At 38.5% G+C, this 23,381-nt stretch overlaps 1 protein-coding gene across 1 annotated transcript in view; it reads right to left on the bottom strand.

Annotated features, from left to right (window-relative positions):
* Positions 1 to 7,110: 7,110 nt before the first annotated feature.
* KCMF1 (potassium channel modulatory factor 1) overlaps positions 7,111 to 23,381 on the bottom strand; it is an 84,374-nt gene continuing 68,103 nt past the window's right edge. Inside the window, exons 4-7 of the mRNA XM_007948903.1 lie at positions 20,484 to 20,585; positions 17,483 to 17,657; positions 14,565 to 14,847; positions 7,111 to 7,372 (exon numbers count right to left, since the gene is read on the bottom strand). Coding sequence (XP_007947094.1) covers positions 7,111 to 7,372; positions 14,565 to 14,847; positions 17,483 to 17,657; positions 20,484 to 20,585 — 822 coding nt within the window. The remainder of the gene's footprint in view (positions 7,373 to 14,564; positions 14,848 to 17,482; positions 17,658 to 20,483; positions 20,586 to 23,381) is intronic.

The raw sequence follows: 23,381 nt of genomic DNA, 5'->3' as shown, positions 1-23,381 counted from the left end.
CAACCCAATAGGACCGAGCAGAACTGCCCCTTAGGGTTTCCAAGGCTGTGAATCTTTATGGAAGCAGACTGCCTCATCTTTGTCCAGTGGAGCAGCTGATGGGCTCAAAACGCCAATTTTTTGGTTACAGCCAAATGCTTTAACCTCCGCACAACACTATTAACGTATTAAGATTTAACACTTATCAATATGTGTTAAAAATGCTAATGAATATACTTCACCCTCCCATACACAGAAGAAAATGACTTATGGGACCCTGTTTTATCATCTCAACCTCTGGAGTTCTAGGCTAAAATGAAAGGCTCCTGTTCAGACTCACTCACTGCCATCAAGTTGGTTCCGACTCATAGCAACCCCCTCCTTGGGTTTCCAAGGCAGTATCTCTACAGAAGTAGACTGCTCCGTCTTCCTTCCAAGGAGTGGCTGGTGGGTTTGAACCACCAGCCTTCTGGTTAGCAGTCAAATGCCTTAGGTGCTATCAATCATTATTATTTGCTGGAGACAACTTGACATTCAAAAAACGGAATTCTGAAGAGGAACAATTAATGAAAAAAATTGGTTAAGCAGCAAGCCTTGTTCCCTTTGTGGTCCTGGGGGAGTGGGACTCATCCTTACACTCAGGTAATTATTTCCTTCAGTCTCACTTGCCCTGTGAAGCTGCAAGCCAACTGAGCATTCAAATTCCTTTTCTGAGCTGAGGACAGAGGCCCCTTATCTCTCTTCAGGCTCAGCATACTCTCTCTAATCATCTCAAAAACCACCAGCAATAGATCTTGGTTAACCTGGGTGCGTTCTGACAAATAGATCTTGGTTAACCTGGGTACGTTCTGACAATTCTTTAGGCAAGTGGTGTCAATGGAAGCACTAAATGGAAGCACACACACACACACACACACACACACAGAAGAAACAGACAAGAGAAGAAATGAAGTACTCATTGGGCATTTGAAACAATAGAAATTTCATCCAGAATAGCTGAGACACTGACACCACAAACGACCAAGTCTGTTGCTGAGGGTTAGTTGTATCTTCAAACAATACAATGCAATCATTGATGTCAAGCTCCATTTACATGAATGAAGTAGAAAGCAATGTGCATGAAACAAATCTTGTTGATATATAATATGCCCAAGAATATATTCAAAGGAGAGTTCACATATAACCTGAGTGGGCAAGTGGTGATCTTACACAAGATTATCTTTTTAAAGAGTTCAGTATAAGTTAGTCTTAGAGTCTGTTATGATTTGTGATTTAATTTAAAATACTTCTGAATAGTCAGTGTGGTATTTTGAAAATTTAATTCTGATAGCGGACACAGTAGCCGTTATGTGATTGGGCCACGCTTCAATCAAAGGATTAAAGCTCTTTCACAACGCAACACTTTACTAATTAGCATAGAACACAGGAAATTTCTATTGATTAAACTAATTTTTGTTGGTGAAATTAAGTATCAGGAGAGGCTCTCACAGGTGAAGTTAAAACTAACCTGACTAAAGAGTCCTTAGGAAGTACCTGCTGCATGCCTCTTAGCTTATCCAATCCAGTGATTTAGGACTATTACAAAATCTTACCTTGGAAACACATACTGTCACATTACCTCAAGTAAACCTTCCATAGAGGGTGCCAGAGGATTTGAGAGAGCTGGGACTTCATCCAGCTCACAGAATAAAATATGTAAACTGTTTCATGCCAGCTTTGCTATTAAATGCCAACTGATGTCTAACGTGCAAGGCAAAATTAAAAAATCTTTTTATCTGGTGACAAGATTTAAAGGAGCAACTCACTCTCACCATCTCAGATCTCTCTGGAGGCTGGCCTGATTTAAGGAAGCAAATACAACAGGCTCAGTGGCTTCTGGGAAGACTCACTGCATAACGGATAAACGCTCCTTTAGGAAATTACTTCCTCTTTTAGGGGATGTCTGTCAAAGCTGCAGGTTGTAAATGATGCTCAGAGCTTACACCAAAGTTTCACTTACTGGGAGTTCCAAAAAAATTCAGGACTACATGCAAACTAACTCAGGTTATTTTCAAGGAGGAAAGGGAGTGGTTTAGTGTCAGCTCAAGACTAGATTCCTGGTGGTTAGTAAAGGGTTAATAAAGGCCTAGGACTAGCAGAGAAAATTTGTCTAAGCAAGAAGCAGGGCGCCTCAGAGGGGTCTGTGCACACGTGGTCCACAAGCGTGTTCCATGGTCCACAAGCGTTTTCCAATCAGCAGGTCAACATTCCAGCAGTGTCTGCGCACACCTTGTGATGAGTTGACAGGGGCACAAAAGGGTTCTAATGGAATGAATGATCATTACTGGTTGGTCACTTGGTAAAACTTGAGGACTAGAGGGAAGCATCATCCTTTGTAATTCAAGAACTTAACCAAGGCATTATAGATATGATACCAACTGTTGAAAGTGCAATGTGCATCTTAAGTTCAGGATCAGCTTCTGAGATACATATCTCTCAAAACCTACACCTGAGAATCAGTTGAGGAACTGGCAACAAATGTCAACATCTTTACCCAGGGTTTGCTGGGGGGTACTTGAATGAGCAACTGCCAAGCACATGCATTTATTTATAGAACACTTATAAGACAGAGGTGGGTTGAAAAACTACAGGGACCAAGAGTTAATAAATAAATAATCAGAAACAAAGCATTTCTTAAGCATGCTGAAATTGATAGACATATGGAATTAATTTTTTACATTATTCTGAAAAGCAAGGACATTTAAATTTGGGATATTGGGTGGATCTACTCAGATATGGCCTTATTTAATGCCACTGACTTCAGAATATTGCTACAAATGCCCTAGAAGTACTGCTCCATCTTGTATTCCAACCCTGATTTATCACTTCAAACTGGAGACAGGACTTCAGTTACTACTGAAATGGTCCTCGTCTCAGGGAAAACTGTTTTAATTTTTTAAGTGTCTACACATGGACTTTTTGAAAGAGGACAGAAAAGTGTTACCTTCTGCCAGCAACTCCAGTATGTAATTCTGGAAAAATTCCATACCTAGCATTTTACTTATCACTACACATAAATATTGTAATGTTTATACAAAACTGTGCATGCCAGTTATTAAGGAAACAGATCTCATATAAACTTTGCTATGGGGCTTAGCACTGCAAAACTGATACACATAAGGAACTTTTAGCATCTACTCTTGCATTATACTTAGATAGATTTTTATATACTTCCGTACCACAGAGCTGGGAGCTCTGGTAGCATAGTGCCTAAAGCACCTGACTACTAATCAGAAGGCTGGTGATTCAAACCCACCAGCCACTCATCGGAAGGAAGATGGGGCAATCTACTTCCGTATTGATACTGCCTCGGAAACCCAAGGAGGGGTCACTATGAGTTGGGTCCAACTCGATGGTACATAGTAACAACAGTAACAGCAACCACTAAGCTATAATAGCCATATTGTATTCCAATGACATTTTCTTCACCATTTCCTTCAGTAGAAAGGAACTCCTACAAGAGTAGGGATCATGTCTTAATTCTTTTTTTGTATTTTCCAGTTTAGTACACAGTATAGTTACTATCCTTTTAGCAACCACTTTTCTGTGGAAGCGATTCCATTAGAAGATCTTTTTTCTCCAGCTATCTCTTTTGCTACTCTCTCTCCAATTCCTTTTTTTTCCTTAAACCTCCAATGTAGCTATGAACTACTAAAGTGTGTGCCCATCCCAAGAGAATACTGAATATGGAATATGGAGTAAAATGTACAGAGGAAGTGGGATACTTCCTGTGAGGGCCTGGCTTTCTTTGGGACCTAAATTAGGCTTGGACTTCTTATCTGTGTTTTTACTGACCAGAAAAGAATATAATCCTGGTAACCTTTTAAAAAATCTCTTCTAGTTTCAGTAAGTTATTGAAAGGGAAAAGAAAATCTGGGAAGGAGGAAAGGATAATAGGATGAATTTTTCTGTCATTTCTGTTATTCTAACAACACCGTTTACCATCTTAAGCTGGGGGACAGAGGGAGAGGGGCTTTCTCTTTCTTTACCTGAACCAAATTATAAATAGGAATCTATGACTCTATTAGCAACAAAAACCAAATCAAATCACAATACAACCTAAATATAAATCTTAAGATTGCACTGTAATCAACCACACCAATTATATCTTTTGACTGCAGCCACAGAAGCAAGCACAAGCATTTGTTTAAAGAGTTGAAATATTTTAGGCAAGTAAATGAATGAAAAACAATCCAAGGAAGTTATAAAGTACATTCAACTATTTCAGTCCAATTCCACATTCCATTGTTCTTTGTGATTTAATATCCAGGATATATGAATATCCTTCACATAATTAAGACTGACCCAGTAATTATTTTGGGATTCTTAAACACACTGCATATTGAATAAATACACAGAAATAGAAACAAATATAGCTTTAAACATTCTATGTAGGACTTAACCTATGTATTTTTGGGGTTCTCTCAGTCATGACATTTTAACTCTTTCCACAATACCTTTAGCAGAAAGACTGAAATTATTTCCAGACAGGAAGCCAAGCACTTAGAATGTTTACAAACTTATTATCTGAGATCCTCATTACAAAACAAACAAAACCTCTCAGAACTCAGGATATGGTCTTCAGAAACTTGAAGGTGTGGCCAAAATAAACAATGGGATATCTCGATTAAACTTGAAGGTGTGGCCAAAATAAACAATGGGATATCTCGATTGTCTCTTCTCCATCAAAACCTTTAAAGTTATTTTTATTCAGTAGTACATCCAATAATCAGCTTAATTCAGAAACTAAAGAAAAAGGACACAAGAATTTTTAAGGGCTTAAATATATTTTTATATTGATATGCTGTGTCTTTCTACTCTAAAATAATACATTACTATTGATTACATACAGGATGAGGTGAGGTATTTGTAAAATATCTGGTAAAAAATAATTCATATACAGTATTCTACATGAGATGGAATCTTATGAACCTTTAGGTCTTCTGAAATGTTAAATTGATTATCTAAATTAAATTGCCCTGAACGGACTTACAGTTGTTCCCGAAAACCATGTTAAAAAAGAAAGGATCTTACATTTTCCCAGAATTTGTGTAGAAAAGGGAAATCACATATATTGGCAATTTCTATTTCTCACATCCAAGTAATGCATTCACACAGTCAGGACCTCTATGTTTAGCATAAAAAGAAATTAAAAAAACCATTGGATTAGAGATCTAAAATCTCTCAGTACTGGTCAGGATAACTCACTAACACCAAAGAAATTCCAGTGGTCAACAGTCTTGAAAATGCTTTATTGAAATGTGTGACTTATGTGCAGAAGATGTGTTTGAAAAGACCACAGCTTGAAAAGTGGGTTTTGAAACTTCTAAACAACCAATTGAAAAAAAAAAAAAAAATCCCTACTGGAGTTGACTTCTAGTATGACCAGAAGCCTGATGTAAAATTTTCCTTGAAAACATTTTCCATTACAGAAACTAAAGAAAACAAAGCTATCATTATATTTGGAAATCGTCGGAGTTTGAAGTTTCAGAGGAGAAGCGACAGTTTTTTGACATGTGGGGTGACTTCTTTTTGGTTACATTTGGATGAACATGGACTTCACAGTTCTCGGAAGAACACTGTAGGGTGTTCAGTCTGTATGCTTGTCGTGTTGAAGAAACGAAGAACACAGGAAAGGAAAAGATGAGGGCAGAAAGAAGAGACTGAGAAAAGGGCTCAGAGAAAAGAGAACTGGAACTAGACATGATTAGGTTAAGTCTAGGTATAAATTTATCAGAAGCTGTGCGCACCTTTTTTAAAAGTCCTAAATTTACATTCCAAAAACTGCCTCCCAACCCCCAAACCTGCTTTTGTGAAAGGCTATGCACAAAAATCTGAAACAGAAAATAAAAAATAACCCAGCCCCTCCAAACCCCAAAAAGCTGTACATTTTTTTTTTTACATACAGGATTAATAATATAGGCATATAGGTGGCATGATTCAATTAAAAGGCTTTACTTTTTATGCCAAAAAAAAAAAAAAAAAAAAAAACAATAAATAAAAGGTACTATAGTTAGCATTAAGAATTTGGTTGTAATGTATCAACAAAGTCTGGGAAGGCAAATCCTCAAAGCTCTCCTGATCCTGATCCGTCTCAGCAAACTAAGAAGCAAATACATAAATAACGCAAGATATGACTGAGAATGTGAGATTTTGTTTTAAAACAAAGACAACATAATTCAGGTTAACTTTGTTGAACAGTGAATAAATGAATTCATCTACACCTGAATAAAACATATTTAACAATTGAAAAAATTTTAAACAACCACGAAAAGTAAAAACTTTAAACAAATATGAACAGGATTTGTTTTTAGGGCACACAAATGGCCCTGCAGCAGATTCCGACAGTAGCTTTACTGGTGCGTCTTCTATTGATGCGTTAAAGAGACAGGCTGAGCTCCACACAGGTAAGATGACTAACAGAGCAACAGGACAGTCACACAGGGCGGAGCGCAACACCCGGCTTCGGCTAGTAACCCCCAGATTTCACTGCAGAGCTGGCTTTGTGTGTAGGAGGCACACAAAGAAAGATGATTCAGGCAGACATTATTCAAAAGCTACTTCGGCATGTGACTCTTTTGTCATGTAACCATTGAATAATGTTTGGGAAAGCTTTGGGCTTTTTTTTTTTTTTTTTTAATATTATTTTAAGTTTTACTCCTTGTATTTAATTTTTTAAATAACAAGGTCACTAAAACTCATGCACGCTGCAAAAAACCTCATGCAGTAGTTAAGGTAAACCATCCAAGCAGTTTTTATTCATTAATATTCATAAATACACACAGCAGCTTCATTAGAGATTTCAATTTTCCTTTCAGTTTGAATGTGGAGTATTAGGAGAGCCTTTTGCATGTCAAGGTACAGGAAGCAGAGATCACCCCTGCACTGCTACCTACATTTACCTGCTAGAAGTAAAAATTAGTTAAGTGGAAATGATTATCATATATATTTTCTCTCTTCCTTTTGAATGTACACAATGTAACAAGAGTGACAGACCTGAAATTACAATCACCAAACAAACCCAAGATAGTTGTTGTCCACTTTCATTGGCAAATACAGCACAGAGGACATTGTCTGCGAATTGGGATGTCATCAAAGAGGAGGTGGTGGAGGCTCATTTCCTTTATTACTCTCTTTTAAATTTAGGTTTTCTAAAGCAACATCTAAAGGCATAATATCTACACAGCCCATAGCACCAAAATCTGCCATCTCCCCCCGTTCATCCTCATCTGAGGACGAGCTCTCTTCACGCACTAAAGTGGATAGAAGGAGCTCTTGGACAAATAGGCTGCGGTCCGCACGCTCGCTTTCCATGGACTGACGCTCTGTTTCAGACATTTTAGGATCATTCAACCTGTGTAAGTTAAAAACAAAAAACTTTATTGGTAAAACATCAACGAACAATGGCATGGCCAATTTCTACAATACCCTCCACTGTGCAAGCTTACAGTTGACAAAATTCAGACCTGAGACATAATACCAGATTATCCTATTCTAATTTATAACCTTAATTATGTTGCAATAAATTCCCCACACTCCCAGCAATACTGTTACCCTAGGGTGCAAATTTATGCTTTAGTTAGTGATTCAACAAGAAAAAAAAAAAAAAAAATTAGACTCCTCCCATTCTCTCCAGAGAAATCCGAGGTGAAAATTTTTCTAAAGAGAAACAAAATTTCTAACAGATTACAAACTCTGGGAAGTAGTGATGTCCCTAATCAGAATTTCATCTGTGGGTAGTAAAAAGAAGAAAAGTAGCAACCCAATGGAGTATGTGTCCCATTGCCTCCATGAACAAAACTGCCTGCTCTGCCATGAGACCAGAACTGGGTGGTGCTCAGCTACCATTCTGAACACTTATATTAAAGATTCTATAGAATCCTATGCTCTGGTAGCAAAGTGGCTAAGGCACTTGACTGCTAACCAGAAGGCTAGCGGTTCAAACCCACCAACCACTCCTTGGAAGGAAGATGGGGCAATCTACTTCCATAGTGATACTGCCTCGGAAACCCAAGGAGGGGCCACTATGAGTCAGGTCCGACTTGACGGCACATAACAACAACAACAACAACAGGGAATAGACAGACGAATCCTGATCAAAAGGGGGGTGGGGGGAAATGCAGAACAGAATTCCAAATTCTCCCAGACTCCACATTTTCTGGAACCATTGAGACCAGATGACTCTTTGAAATTATTACCCTGAGGAAACCTTTAAGCCTTGAACCAAAACTATCTCCTGAAGTCATCTTTGAGTCAAATAATAATTTAGCCTAATTAGAAAAAAATGTGTGCATTTAGCATTATATTATTCTAAAGAATCATCTTTAGGGGACTAGTCAGTTTGTGTTAATAACAGTGAAACAGTTTGGGAAAGGTTGATGAGGAAGGAGGTACAATTTGAAAAATGTAACCAATGTCAAGAAATTGTACATGTAGAAACTGTTGAAGTGGTGTGTGTTTTGCTGTATACGTTTTCACCAAAACTAAGTAATAAATAAAAATTGAAAAAGGGGGGGTTTAAAAAAAAAAAAGAAAGCATCAAGACTGACAGCACTAAAACAAAATCTACAGTCATCAGAATATTTAACTGAAAAAAATCCCAAACCACTCCCTGACTTTCTCTATCACTTCCATCTAGTTCTTTCTGAAATAAAGGTATATCCAAAAGTCTGAGATGGCAAGAAAACATACACACACATACAATACATTTCTCCTACTGAGGACTGTGTGTAGCAGGGCAGATGTGAGGTCTAAGTGCCTGATACATGCACCTAACGTGTATTTATGATATGTGGGCTATGCTGGAGCTCTGATGGCACAATAGTTAACACATCTGGCTGCTAACCAAAAGGTTGGCAGTTCAAACCCACAAGGTGCTCTGTGGAAGAAAGATGAGGGTGTCTGCTTGTATAAAGATTACAGCCTTGGAAACCCTATGGGGAAGTTCTACTCTGTCCTACAGGGTTGCTATGAGTTTGAACGGACTCAGTGGCAGTGGGTTTGTTGTTCTTTTTTGGCTATGCTAGGTAACTTGGTTCATCTGCGTGGAGACTGGACCGATGCTAAGAGCTAAAATTTCTATTTGTTACTTCTCCTACTAGCTTGTTTAATGACTTAAAAAAATGTCAATTCTTTAAAAAATCTTTATTAAAGATTTTATTTCTGTACATTTTTAGTGGCACAGAAAGAAAGGGAAACTAGTTGGCGCACTGGAGTCAAGAAAAGTAACGGAACAGTGAAAAGATGGCAAGAGGCCCACAGGGCTACAGAATTGCACTCTGAGCCAAAGAAAGATCTACTCCATGCTTGTCTACCACACTGCTTTCAACACCTGTCCTACAGATGCTCAGGGCTACAAGGACATCCCAAGGTAATAATTAAGGATACTTCCTAAGCACTTAAGGAGCTCTGGTAGTACAGTGGTTGCTAACCAAAAGGTCGGTGGTTCAAACCTACCAGCTGTTCCACAGAAGAATGATGAGGCAATCTGCTTCCATGAACATTTATAATCTTGAAAACCCAATGGGGGTTGCTATGAGTCAGAACTGCCTGGGTGAGAGTTTTTTTTGACTAAGCACTTATTACTATGGGCCCCATTCTAAGTGCTTTTCAGAAGTACTATCTCTTTTAATCTTCCCAACACTCCCATGAGTTGTTTTATTATTATCAACGTTTTGTAGGAACAGAAAACTGAAGAAGAGGTAAAGTTACCTGCTTAGAATCTCATAGCAATTAAGTTCAAAATAACTGAATGAATAGATAGATGGCTCAAAAGATCTAAACAAAGTATCTAAATTTCAGAACTTAAACAAAGGATCTGAAATGTCATTATGTAAAAATTATTTTATCCATATTGAAAGGAAATGACCAGGGACATATATGGATACAACCAAATTAACATTATGTAAGACTATCTAATAAGATAGGAGATTGAGCAACAGGCTAAAGTCTCAGTCCAAAAAGTACAGATGTGTTAAGAACTAAAGTGCATCCCATACCTTAGTCCTCAGAAAGACTTTTGATAAAGAGGAGAAAAACCTAAAGAAGTCAAAACTATTCTAGGAAGATAAAAGATGTACAGCAGACTACCTACATAGAAAGCAGGAAAACCAGAAACATACAGTCTGTGATTCCCAGCCACTAGAGAATATTCTGTTTCCTTTAGACAGCCTGAGATTCCATTACCTAGAAAGGATACTGTTTTGATCAGTCAATGTCTCATTCTTGAAAGGCAGGTAAAATTTGGGGCTAGGACTTAAGCTCCTGATGGGATCATTTGAGATATAGAAGGAACTGCAGAACTTGTCAGGATCTTCAAGTTGAGATTGGCAAAACCAGCTGGGTCATTACCCAAAGACTGGAATCTGACTTAGCCCCTAAACAATCATTATTTGAAAAGCTGACCCAGAAGAAAAATGTGTCAGAACCATTATTTCCAGGGCAACATGACCAGGAATTACCTCTGCTCAAAGAAGGGCCCAAAGATAAAGCTTAAGCCCTACATACATCATATAATAGCCCTGTGACCAGAGACTAGGATTTCCACTAGGAAGTACTGGAGCCACTCTCCTTGCCTTGAAGATTTACAATCCATTCTAACATATATGAAGTTCGAAGAAAGCCGAAGTAAATAAACTTTTTATTTTTGTTACCTAATTTTTCCCAAAGTTATTATCAGAGGAAAAAAATTAACTTAAGTAACTATATATACTCCTCAGAAACTATAAAGTGCCAGAGAATAATATCTTCTGGGAAATATTATCTTGAATTGTATGAGTCATTTTACTACTGGGAATAATGGCAGTCCTCACAGAGGATGAAATGATATAATAATAAAAGATATGAGCGGTCTAAATAATGCAAAGTCCTACATAAATGTAAGCCACTGACTGTATCAGGTGATGGAAGGGGACCTTAGAGAAACTACAAACAGGAATCCAAGGACAGCATTAGGAGGCTGCCCACACTGTCCACTGGGAGCTGGTGTCTTTGTTGTTGTTAGGTGCTGTTGAGTTGGTTCCAACTCAGAGAGACCCTACGTACAACAGAATGAAACAGTGCCTGGTACCATGCCTTCTTCATAATCATTGCTATGTCTGAGCCAACTGTTGCAGTCACTGTGTCAATCCACTTTGTTGAGGATTTCCTCCTTTTTGCTGACCCTCTACTCTACCAAGCATATCTTTCTCTGGGGACTGATCCTTTCTGATAACATGTAAATAAGACAAAGTCTCTCCATACTTGCTTCTAAGGAGCATTTTGGCTGTTAACCTCTTCTAAGCAGATTTGTTTGTTCTTCTGGTAGTCCACGGCATTTTCAATATTCTTTGTCAAGACCATAATTAAAATGTGTCAATTCTTTTGATGTCTTCCTTATCCGCTGTCCAGCTTTTGCAATGCATACAAGGAAAATGAAAAGACCACGTCTTGTGTCAGGTGCACTTTAGTCCTCAGAGTGATATTTTTGCTTTTTATCACTTTAAAGAGGTCTTTTGCAGTATATCTGCCCAGTGCAATACGTTGTTTGATTTCTTGCCCACTGCTTCCATGGGTATTGACTGTGGATCCAAGCAAAATGAAATCCTTGACAGTTCCAACATTATCCCCGTTTATCTGGTACCTATGTAAACGAGCTGCCCAGAGAAAAATCCTAGGCAAAGTCCACTGAGTTTGGGCTCTAAAAAAGGAATGTGGCAAGGTAGGGAGATGTCTTTTCTAAAGGGTGCTGGCAAGGTATCTGTGGTGAAATGACTTCCTTTGTGTGGCTTTTTGCCTTGGTTCTTTGGAAAAATAGCTTTAGAGATTTCTTCCCCTAAGCTGCGAGGAGTTCGTTACTTTTCCTCTAGTTTTCTACTCTACAGGGTTTGTTACTCTTGTCCAGATTGACTGACATTTCCTGGTTAAGCTGTAAACAACTTGGTTTGACACTTTTTGTTTGGTCCAGGGCTGCAGCCTGCCCTGTCATCAGTATGCACATTGTAGGGATAGGTCAACAGACTATGCAAATGAGATGGCTACTGTCTACTACGCAAATAAAGTGTCTATGGTCTACTGAGAGGGGACTGATTGGTTAGTTCATGGCACTGGTGGGAGAAGTCACACCTTGTCCAAGGAGTTATGTATATATGCAGTCAGCCCCACAGAGGTTTCAGAGACAGAAGCAAGAAGAGATGCAGCAAAAAGCAGCAGAAGGAAGAAAGAAAGAAAGGAGTGGGGAGAGAGAAAGAGGCAGCAAAAACAAAATGAAACCCACTGCCATCAAGTCAATTCCAACCTGTATTGACCCTACAGGACAGAGTTGGGTTTCCAAGGCTGTAAATCTTTATGAAACAGACCACCTCATTTTTTCTCTCAGGGAGTGGCTGGTGGGTTTGAACTGCTGACATTTTGGTTAGCAGCCCAATGCGTTATCCTTAGCATCCCAGAGCTCCTTGAAAGGAGACGAGGAACCGCCTATAAGTACTGTAACATGGGTTACACTAATGTCAGTGACAGACCCAGAAAGGGCCTAGCAAGAGCCTATGGTGAAAGACCCAAAAGAGGGGAGGACGAGTCAGTGATGAGAGATGGCAGGGCCATGAGGAGCCTGCTTTCAGGGGGATGAGAGGAGAGGCCTGCATGGTTGAGAAGAGCTGAGCAAGCGATCCTGCACTGAAGAAGGGAGACTGTGCCTACATGCTTGCTGATTCTGAGTTACAGCCTGTTGATCCTGATACCAAGTTATATTATGTTACTTCCTTAATAAGACACTAACTGTAAGTATGGCCTGTGAGTTCTGTGTCACTGCGATGGATTATAAAACCCAGAAGAGAAGTAGAAAGTGCTGTGAGAGGGATGGTTGGCATCAGGATTGGTGGAAAGGTTGGAGAGTACCTCTACTTCATGTGAATCAACTCTGGGCTGATCCTGGTCAATATCCCCCCATGAAGTTAGACAGGTTCTGATGCTGCTACTATTACTATTCCCACCATTTCACAACATCCCACTCATAGGTAGGCAAATACAGGTAGTCCCCGACTTATGACATATTTGAGCTATGACAAACTGTATTAAGACCATCTTTTTTTTTGGGGGGGGGGGTAAATTTCATCATTAGTAATAAGTACTACATGCAAGGCTGCAGCATGTAATTTGCTGATGTTACCATTTGCAGATGTTCAAAGACAGGATTTATACAGATACTGATAAAAGGCAATAATAACAATAATTAAAAAAAAAAAAAGTATTAGACTTATTTTAGAACTGACTGAACAGCGAAGTTGCCAGAATAGAACCCCATTGTAAATTGAGGACTATCTGTATACATAACGGTAGGTCCCCGAAAGTCACTTCCTTTTTGAGGGAGGTGCCTAGATGTAACAGTTCAGTCCCTACCAGTAAGGTTATACTGCAACAGGGTGGCTCCATCTGTGCTTTCTTTACGTTGAAGTAAAATATTCCCGTAATAACCAGAAACACTGACTTGGCAGAGGTAATCCAACTGCCCACTTGAAATTTCCTCCTTATACCCATAACAAATGATAATAATGGGTACTGTTATTATCAGATACTGAACCAGACCATACATATTATCAACATTACATTTAATCCTCAAAACTATTCTCTCATGAGGCAAAACTCCAGGGATACTGATGATAAAACTGAAATTTAGAGAAGTAAAGTGACTTGCCTCAGGTCTACAACTAATAAATGGGGTTTGCAAACACTTTGATTCTGCACCCACAATTATTTACAGTTATCTACATGTATCACTGTACTAAAACAAATTAAAAAGTGTAAGAGAAAAGAAATACAACTACAAATTCTAATATTTTCTTCTAAACCCCAATGAATAGTCACAGATATTATTTTGGAGATAACAGATATATTACAATATTATTTGAATCCATTTCATGTTTTTTAACCTCTGTTCTATTAAAAGCCCAAATCAGTCCAAGTTGAGACCAACTCTGCTCTTTTAAAAATCCTTTATATTTTTAAAAGTCACATAAAATGCCTAAAATTTGAGGAGTAGTTTAGAGTAGTTTCAGAAGCAAAATAAGAACTCTACTCCATCCAGTAGAGTTCTTTACTATGTATACTGGGGTTAACAGTTTTTTCTTACAGTTACTTTTGTGTGCAGCTGTTTTAGAAATTCTCAGGAAAAAACCACCTTGTATTATGAATTCCTGTTCTGTACCTTTTAATATTTCACATCAGACTGAAACTGGCAATAAAAAGAAAGCAATGTTAATTATGTATGTAACCACACGGTGCTTAAGTTTTACAGGGAATATGGGAAAAGAAATGCCTATCAGATGACGACATATACTATGAGAACAAGATCACCAGCATTCCTACTTTATCAAAAATCTTATTATTTTTCATATTCTTGGGGAAATAGTGAATATGTGGTTTTGATTAGAGATATGTTAGTGTTAATGGTCTGATCAAAAGCAGAGTTTCTAATAACATATATATGCACAAAAGAGAGAAGACAATTTCAGACTGTGTAGTGTTAATACAACATTACTTCTCAAACCAAATTCTATTAATAAATGAGCTACCTTGTTAAAAGAAATTGGGAATTCTGGATAGTTTGCTGACTGCTTTCTGTGTTAGCTGTGTTGGTTGTTGCCGTGGACTGTGCGATTGTAGTGGTGACACTGCTTGTGTTGGTACGCCGGGTTGCGTTGCGTGCAGTCTCCAGTTGTTGCCGTGCTGCCTGGGCATGCTGCCGTTCTAGCTGCAGCTGCATCTGCAGCTGCTGTAACTGAGAAGCGGAAGGGCCAGAAGAATTAAGCTGTCCTCCTGCAGAACGTCTTACTCCTGATAACTGAGATAAAAGCTCTGCCAAGAGAAATGAAGACAATTAAAGTCTACTTAAATACTCAGGAAAACAAAATGCTACAGAGGAACTTAAAAAGCATTGTTAATAGGTATGTATCTATTCAGTTGGGAGCTCAATACCCTTTAGAATGCCTCCTGGAGGCATTAATTGTTGCGTATGAGGAATGCAAATACAAATGAATATTAATCCAAATACAATTATATTTAAGCAGTCTTGATCACATTTTTTTTTTTTTTTAAATGTGATTTAGGTGACGTGTACAGAGCAAACTGGTTTTCCATTCAACAATCCATATACATTGTTTGTTTTCTGACCTTCACTGTCATTACTACAGTGTAACAGCATTCTTCCCACTTCCTCCCTAAACCCTTTCCTTCCCTTCTGACATCTTTCCCATCTCCTTCACTCCTAGCTGTATCCCTGGGCAAATGCTGCCATCTTGATGTCACATGGTTCGTTGTTCTAAGGAGTGCATAACTCCCTGAAGTAATTGTTTACCTCACAGTCCTGTCTATTGTTTGGCTGAAAGTTGAACCAGGGTTAAGTTCACTTCCTGGTTTGAAAGGTGTCTAAGGGCTACAATCCTGGGGGTCCACCAGTCTTCATCTGACCACTAAGCCTAATCTTTTTTATTAATCATTTTGAGTTGTTCCACATTTTTCTACCTGGGACCTCCTACTGTGATCCCTTTCAGAGCAGTCAGCAGTGGTAGCCCACACCATCTAGTTCTTCTGGTCTTAGGGAGTGGAGGTTCACATGGTCCATCAGTCCTTTGGACTTATGTTTCCTTGCATCTTTGATTTTCTTTACTCTTCTTTGCCCTGGACAGGGACAGTCCAACAGTTGTGCCTTAGATGGCCACTCAGACATTTTTAAGACCCCAGTTGCTACTATGATCCAAGTAGGATGTAGAACATTGTCTTTATGGACTATGTTATGCCAACTGACTTTAATGTCTCCTGAGACTATGGTCCTGAGCCCCCCAGAAATTTCTAAATTATTTGCCTAACGGACTAATCTAATTGTACTTTCTCTTAGTATTAAGTACATTGAAGTATTTCAACTACTGCTCCAATCACAATACAAGGCTACTTTGATTACTATACTTCCAGGTCCTACACATGTAACAGGCACTCAAACATTTATTAAATGATTTAATAAATTGTTCAAATTAGATCCAGGAGGCCTGGATCATTTCTAATTGTGTCTCTTGACCACTTGCTTCTGGCCTTCTTTCACTGGTACTTTCTGGTACCACTGTTTTGACAGTTACTACTGTCAAATCACTGGCAGTGATTTCCTCCCAAGAACCTGGTCCCCCAACCTTACAAGCTATTTAAAAGCCTGTTCAGATGCAGACTCTCGTTTCAGTAAGGCTGTACTCATTGAGAGTGATGTGGAATCTGTCCCTACACTTTCACCTCAGTAAAGTACAGTAATTGTCTTCTCCCGCATGAAGTTCTATGTAGTTTACACAGAACCGACTACTGTCTCAGATATTACCAAAAAAGCAAACGCTCTTTGTAATTAAAATATATTAACAGAGTAAACTTGTGTTTTTTTGCTCACTGCTACTTTATCCCAGGGGCTCATACCACTCTTTCATGGAATATATTATGAAAATTCATGTTCACTGACAAAAACAAAGAAATGGAATTTCTTAATTTCAAATTTTGCTCCCAGATATTACTTTAACCTTTGGAACTTCCTTTTACCAAAGATAAAGGGACAAAGAAATATTAACAAAACAAAACAAAGAAACACTCAAACTCAGTATATTGTTTTGTGAACAAACAAATTGGGAATTTTTGTATGCTGTTAATCTCACAATTTTTAAGAGTATTTTGGGTAAAATTGTTCCTAGTTTGTATCATGGATTTAAACATCAGTATTTCATGGTGTTCTGTAAGGCACAGGAAGGTTTCCAGATAAACATTCTACCACCTAGACACATTTGAGAACTACTGATAAACACTCACACACTTTCCAGATTCTTACCACCTGTCTGCTCGGTGCAGTTTTCAGGTTCTTAGACTACAGTGATTTCTGACCATTTATTCTGTACTCTCAATACGTGCACTCTGTTGTTGTGGGCTACCCGGGTTGATTGTATACTAGACCAGAGACTTAGCCTCAAATTACATGTTCAAAAAATTTTTAAATAAAAATTTCCCAAGTTATTAGAACATGTGGTTTTCAGTATATTCCACAACAGTACAGTTATCATATTAAGGCAAGGACGAAGAAATTCCTACTTTATTTTCTTCTGTGAAAAGAACATTATCTTTTAGTCTTGACTTTCTTTTTAATCTGTGTAACTGCAGAATTCAAAACATGGAATTTTGGAGGTCTTTCAATTCTGTGATATTTTATTATTTTTGCAGGCTTCAAAGGAGGCCACAGATATAATAAGAAGTCATTTCTTATTATCTTATGCCATTAAGTGCTTGAGGAAATGCTGGAATAGGAACTACTTTATGTTAATTGCATTTTTAACATATTTTACATATTTGGGAATTTTGTGAAGGAACACAGAGCATAATCAAGGAATAAGACTAAGACACAAAGTCCACACAATTTTTTAAATGAATCCCCCTCTCCCTAACTTTCTTTATTAATGTGAAACTAACTTACCAGCTATAGGATCCATGGCTTCCCTATTGCTTGGAGAATATGAACTCTGAGAAGAAGAAAGTCCACCAGTAGAACTGCTAGTAAAGTGCATGTTTGATCTACGAGCACGAGGACCTCCTAATCCCCGGCCAGGGTGAAACATTCTACGTACATGTCGAACACCACTCGATTCATCATAACTCAAAAGTTAAGAAAAAGACCAACGTATTTCACAGAAAGAAAAAATATCACTTGAGCTTTTGCTAGAAGATCTTCTAACTCTAAGTTAGTTTAAAATAGCACACTTAATTTAGAATGCAAATGTCCCAACTTTATCTACGAGGGCTAATAAATCCAAAAAACACTCAAATACAAAACAATGTGTGAGTGTGTGTACACACTGCGTGTGAATGTGTTTTCAAGATAAAGTTCCTCCAGGTGAGAGAAACCCCTTCCTAGGCTCTGGCTACAATGACCAGAGTAACACTGTCAGACAAGGTCAAAGGTGTTGCATTGTTAGACATCCAGGGTGAAACACTCCGTTAAAGTGATCTCAGTAGTGAATTCCATATATTTCTTCAGGCTTCTTCTGAGGAGTAGCAAAATAGAGATTTGAATTTCTTGTTAAATGGACACAAAGAAGGACCATCATATCAATCAAGAAGTCAAGTTCTGAGAAGCCTCAACCACCTTAAACAGGTAAGTGTGTGGGTCAAGCTGAAGAAGGTCCTGAGTGGCAAAGAGCAGTCAAAACTCATCAATTATCTACCTTTCCAAACAGGCAATGTATGAAGGAAAAGCTAGACATTACAGCAAACAGAACAGCTATAGAATGCAGCTATTCTTTTACAGGCTTCCTACTGTTTCAGCTGATGGTGCTGGACGCATTTAGTGACAAGGCAAATGATCCCTTGAGGCCCTCAGGTACCACTGTAATGTGTACCGTTTCATCACAAACAGTATTCATGATGACAGCACGTGTTCTACAGACAGTGATGCCATGATCATTAAATTTTGGTTTTAAAAAATAGCTGGGTGTGAAATACACATTAGAAAAAACTTCCATCAAAATAGTGAAAAAGAAAAAAGATACAGAGCTTAAGATATAAAGGCTTACACAGAAAACATTCCCTGATGTCAAAGTTACTACATAGTAACACCTGAAGTACCTGAAAAATTAAGCGTTTTCAGGGAAGCTGCCAAGACAACATTTGGATTTCTAGAACTTAATGCTAACACTTACTAGAAATCTAAAATGTAATACATGCATTCTCTTATCCTTCTATTCTACATAATTTAATCTTTCCTTGGTAACCAGAGATGCTTACAAAAGTCTTACATAATTGAGGGAGATGATGTGGGACATTTACTAAATGGATACCGATTTCACCAGAGGTCCTTAGACTTGTGGAAAAAGTTCAGGATGTCACAGCTTGGTTTTAAGTTATTTGTTTAGTTTCTTCAAGAAGATACAGAGTGAGGAATGGATCAAGCACAACCTTCTGGGTATTGTAAAGGATTCTTTTAGGCAAAATGCAAAGTGACTCAAAAGCTTAAGTATTCTTGACTGATTTGGGTTTTCTTATTCTCTAAAAAATGTCACTCCTTTCTTCCTTTTGCTTCCAGTGTCCCCACAGCTAGAGAGAATGATTTCCTTTGTTCACTACATACTAGCCCCTAGACTAACTCAGGTTAGGCTAACATTCTAATTGCTCAGGTTGGTCCTATTATCTCTTTCTCCTTATCTTCCCTTAAATCTGAAGAGTCCTATTTCCAGTGAGAAATCAGGAACTGTGAGCCAGGAATAGAGACTGTAGGACTAGAAAACCATGAACCCAGTTGATTTCACAACAGGTCTAAAGTTGAATTATCACTGCCAGGAAGCAATCAAAAGAATGAAGATTAAGTTTGGAAGGGAGAATAATTCTGATCAGCTCTTAAGTTACTTTAACTGGCAACCACTGAAACCTCTACATAAGAACAAAACCCTAAATTAATAGGTCATGTTGTTGTTGTTGCTGTTATGTGCCGTTGAGTCGGACCCGACTCATAGCGACCCCACCTTGGGTTTCCGAGGCAGTATCACTACGGAAGTAGATTGCCCAACCTTCCTTCCGAAAAGGTGGAATGAGGGACTGTTGTTGTTATGTGCCATCGAGTTGGACCCGACTTATAGCGACCCCTTCTTGGGTTTCCAAGGCAGTATCACTACGGAAGTAGATTTTCCAACCTTCCAAGGAGTGGCTGGTGGGTTTGAACTGCCAGCCTTCTGGTTAGCAGTCAAGTGCCTGCTAATAGGTGATAGTTTTAGAAAAACAATACAAAACCTGAAACCAGAAAGAGTAAGTCTACACAATTAATTCCTCTGGTTGGCCAGTAATCTCTTACAGATTACCAAAAACTCTGCTAGGAACTGTTGAGAGACAGGCTTGGGAAGGAAATGCAGAAATGAAAGTGAAAAGGAATTTAGATTTGGACTTGGCCTTATACTACCCCACTCAGAGAGCCAAAATATGGCTCTCTCTGGAGAAGAGGACCATAAAAGGGAAAGGTGCTCCAAGATACATGCCTGTCCTACCATCCCACCTCAGACTAGTGTTAGGAGCAACGGGGTAAATCAGCAGAGGAATAGAGAGGGCAAATGAGTGAATCCTCCATATATTTAAGTAATAAAATTTTAATCAGGATTAGTATTTATCTCTTTTGGTATGAACACATCTTCCTGGAGGACACATGACTTGGTCAAATTGCCTTAAAAAAAAAAATTTATGATTGTAATGAACTAAAGTAAAGATGGGCAAGGCAACTTTCACTTAATAAATATGGCTCATATGATAATGAGAGCACAGAAAGAAACCTAAGAAACTGCATCTTAACACTGAGTCATTTTTAGGAAAGGGTTGAATAAATAATAAAAATTTGGAGATTAGTTTTTCTCTCTTTGGGGATACTGTTCTTAAAAAGAATCAAAATGACAAGTGTAATAAACAACTCTTTCCCCTGTTGCCTTTTAAAAGGATATTAAATCTCTAGGGGCTCTGTGTTCAAGTGTAAGATGAGCTGCAAAGTCATCCGTGACATGATTAGGATCGCCTCCAGGTAAAGCGGCACATATTGGACAAATCTGAAATGAAAGTAAAAAAAAAAGCAGGTTTAATACATGAACCAAATGATCAGACATCTTTCTGGGGTAGTCTTTTACTATTACCAACTTTTAAACAGATCAAAGAAAAAAAAAAAACCAAAAAAAAAAAAAAACCCAGGTCCTGAACTAGTGGGAAAAAGTGGAAACCTAATAAGAATTATAGCATATCAATTCTATTGCTCGCAAGTGAAACCCACAGCTGAGTGTGGCTGCAGACATGCAGAAACCCTCCCAACAGTTCTAGGTAGATGGTTCAAATTTGATTCCTGGCAAAGCATTCTAACCACCTGGCCAATTCATTTCTATAATCTAGCAAAAAAAGTTTCCATTTAATAATGTGCTATTTAGTGCACATTCATGCCTAAGTTAAGTCTTGAATGGCAAAGATTGAGATGTAAGTTTATGGCACAACTCCCCTCCCCCTTCCAAGTAAACTAGAACTGAGGGCCAACCCTCATATAAGACAGTAGAGGTCTGGTTAAAAGGCAATTGCAAGATTGTACACTTTGAAAGTGATATGGTGTCTTAGTTCTCTAGTGCTGCTATAACAGAAATACTGTAAATGGATGGCTTTAACAAACAGGAATTTATTCTTTTACAGTTTAGGAAGCTAGAAGTCCAAAGCTGGAGTTCTTTCTCAAAACTTCTCCATGTTAGAAGCAGGTCACATCTCAAAAGTAACACCCCTTCAAGTACTTTGCTGCTCACAGCAGATTCCACCATGGAGGTGATCACAGTCTCATCATGGGAAATAATTATATCCAGCTGCCAAGCCACTCAAGAGGAGCTTTGGCGGTGTATGGATAAGGCATATGGCTATTACCCATAGGGTCAGTGGTTCAAAGCCACCAGCAGCTTCGCAGAAGGAGCATGGGACAATCTACTTCTGTAAAAATTTACAGACTGGAAACTCAATGGTAATCTTCAAGAGTCAGAATCGACTCAATTGCAGTGAGTTTAGTTTTTTGGAAGCCACTCAAAACTATGGCCCAGCCAAATTGACACACAACCTTTACCGCATAGGGTAAGACAGACGATGATTACTGCTAATATGCAAATGTGCTCTATAAATTCATGAATAGGATTTCCAAGGGAAAAGGGATAAGAGGAGCCCATTTTTCAGAGCCTGATTACTCAGACACAAAAAGAGAAGGAGACAAAATTAGGAGAAAACTGGGGGTAATGAATTAAGGAACCAGAGGTGGGAGAGAAGCCTGTGACCAAGTCAAGGTCAAGGTGCAGAAGACAAACTTCTCTGTGGGTTTTAGGGCAAGGGATATAGAAGGACAAAGTAGAAATAAAATGCCAAGTACAGAGGCAGAGTCCAGGACAGGAGGCTTAGCAGGTTGGGAAGGTGTTTTCTGAAATAGCAGTTTCCAGAGAAATGAAATAGAAGGCAGGAAGGGGAAAGGATAGAAAATATGAGCAAATTTAAAAGGAAAGGTTCTTACTAGTCCAGAAACCAAAATGGGCAGATAATGGTCTAAGAATGGTAGCGAGGTCTCTAAGTAATGAAGAACGTTAATTTTAAAAAACAGGGCCAAAAAGAAAGGTCTAAAGTGAAGAGGCATGACCAAAGGGAGCCCCAGGAAATGTAGTTAAAGCTTTAGGCTTGTGCCAGGGGTAACAAAGTTGAAGATGCGATATGTGATTCATCCTGTCAGTACATGGACTATGCACCTACATTCTTTTAACCTGAAGTAAAATTCAGGTCATCATTTGATCTTATTGTTTCCCTATAGAGGAGTGGAGAAAGGGGTAACACTGGAGATAAGGAGGCAGGGGTTAGATGAGACTTGGAAGGATTATGCTAGAGTACGGAGGGGAGAACAAGCTCCTTGGACACTTAGCACCTAAGCAAATGTGAGGAATTCTAAGAACTGGAAAGTTGAAGTCCTGAGAGTTTGACTCTGATTTGATACCAGTTCTGCTTATGCCCAGTCACCTGTCCTGATCACCTGCCTCAGGACTCTCAGAATATCAAAAGTTAACCAGGGAATTGCCTTAAAAAAAAAAAAGCAAAGATGCTCCGAAGAAATAACACTTAAGCATGACAATGTGCAAAAGAATGAGAGAGGTCACAGTGGAATGTGCTTGTGGGGCAAAAGGGAGACAGAAGTAGACAGATATGTTCCCACCTTTCTTAAATGTCAGAATGGTGGTCAAACATTTTACCTCTGTCAGACAGAAAAGGAATTGTATCTGTTTACTCTTTCTTTATGAAGAATTTTAGGCTTATTGTCTATACCACTCCTGTGTTTTCTAACAAAAAGACCAATAAGGTTTATAGAAGCAAAAACAAGCTCCAGGTACTTAAAAAGAAAACAAGCATGCAGTTTAGGTATTTTTTGAGATTCTTCATTTTGCAACAATGACATTGAATTTTGCTACAATATCGTAAGATTGCATAAAATTTCTTATCTAAATAGAAAATAATCACCAAAGGGAACGGGCATCTTCCTTCTAAAATGTTTCCCTTTAGATTGGCTTTTGGATAAAATGGGCACAACTTGAGTTGCACACAGGTGGCTGCCTGAGCTTTAGTACCTTGAGGCCACAGTTAAATGTTCTTAGATGAGAACACTTCCTTGAGGATATGTATTCCTGGCAGACAGACAGAATGGGAAAATATAAACACCAAATGTACTAAGACTGTCCTAATAAGAAAGATAATCTCCTAACTAACAAGAAAAGCACCTTTGGAGTTCCGGCAAGATGGCGGACTAGGCACGAGGACTGCACAGACGCTCTTCAACAAAGAAAAGGGAAACCAAT

The sequence above is a fragment of the Orycteropus afer genome, unplaced genomic scaffold (assembly GCF_000298275.1).
Source record: "Orycteropus afer afer isolate SDZICR_OR568_19922 unplaced genomic scaffold, OryAfe1.0 scaffold00231, whole genome shotgun sequence".
Lineage (NCBI taxonomy): Eukaryota > Metazoa > Chordata > Mammalia > Tubulidentata > Orycteropodidae > Orycteropus > Orycteropus afer.
Note: the sequence above shows the minus strand (reverse complement) of the source record. Positions and strands in the feature narration are given on the sequence as shown.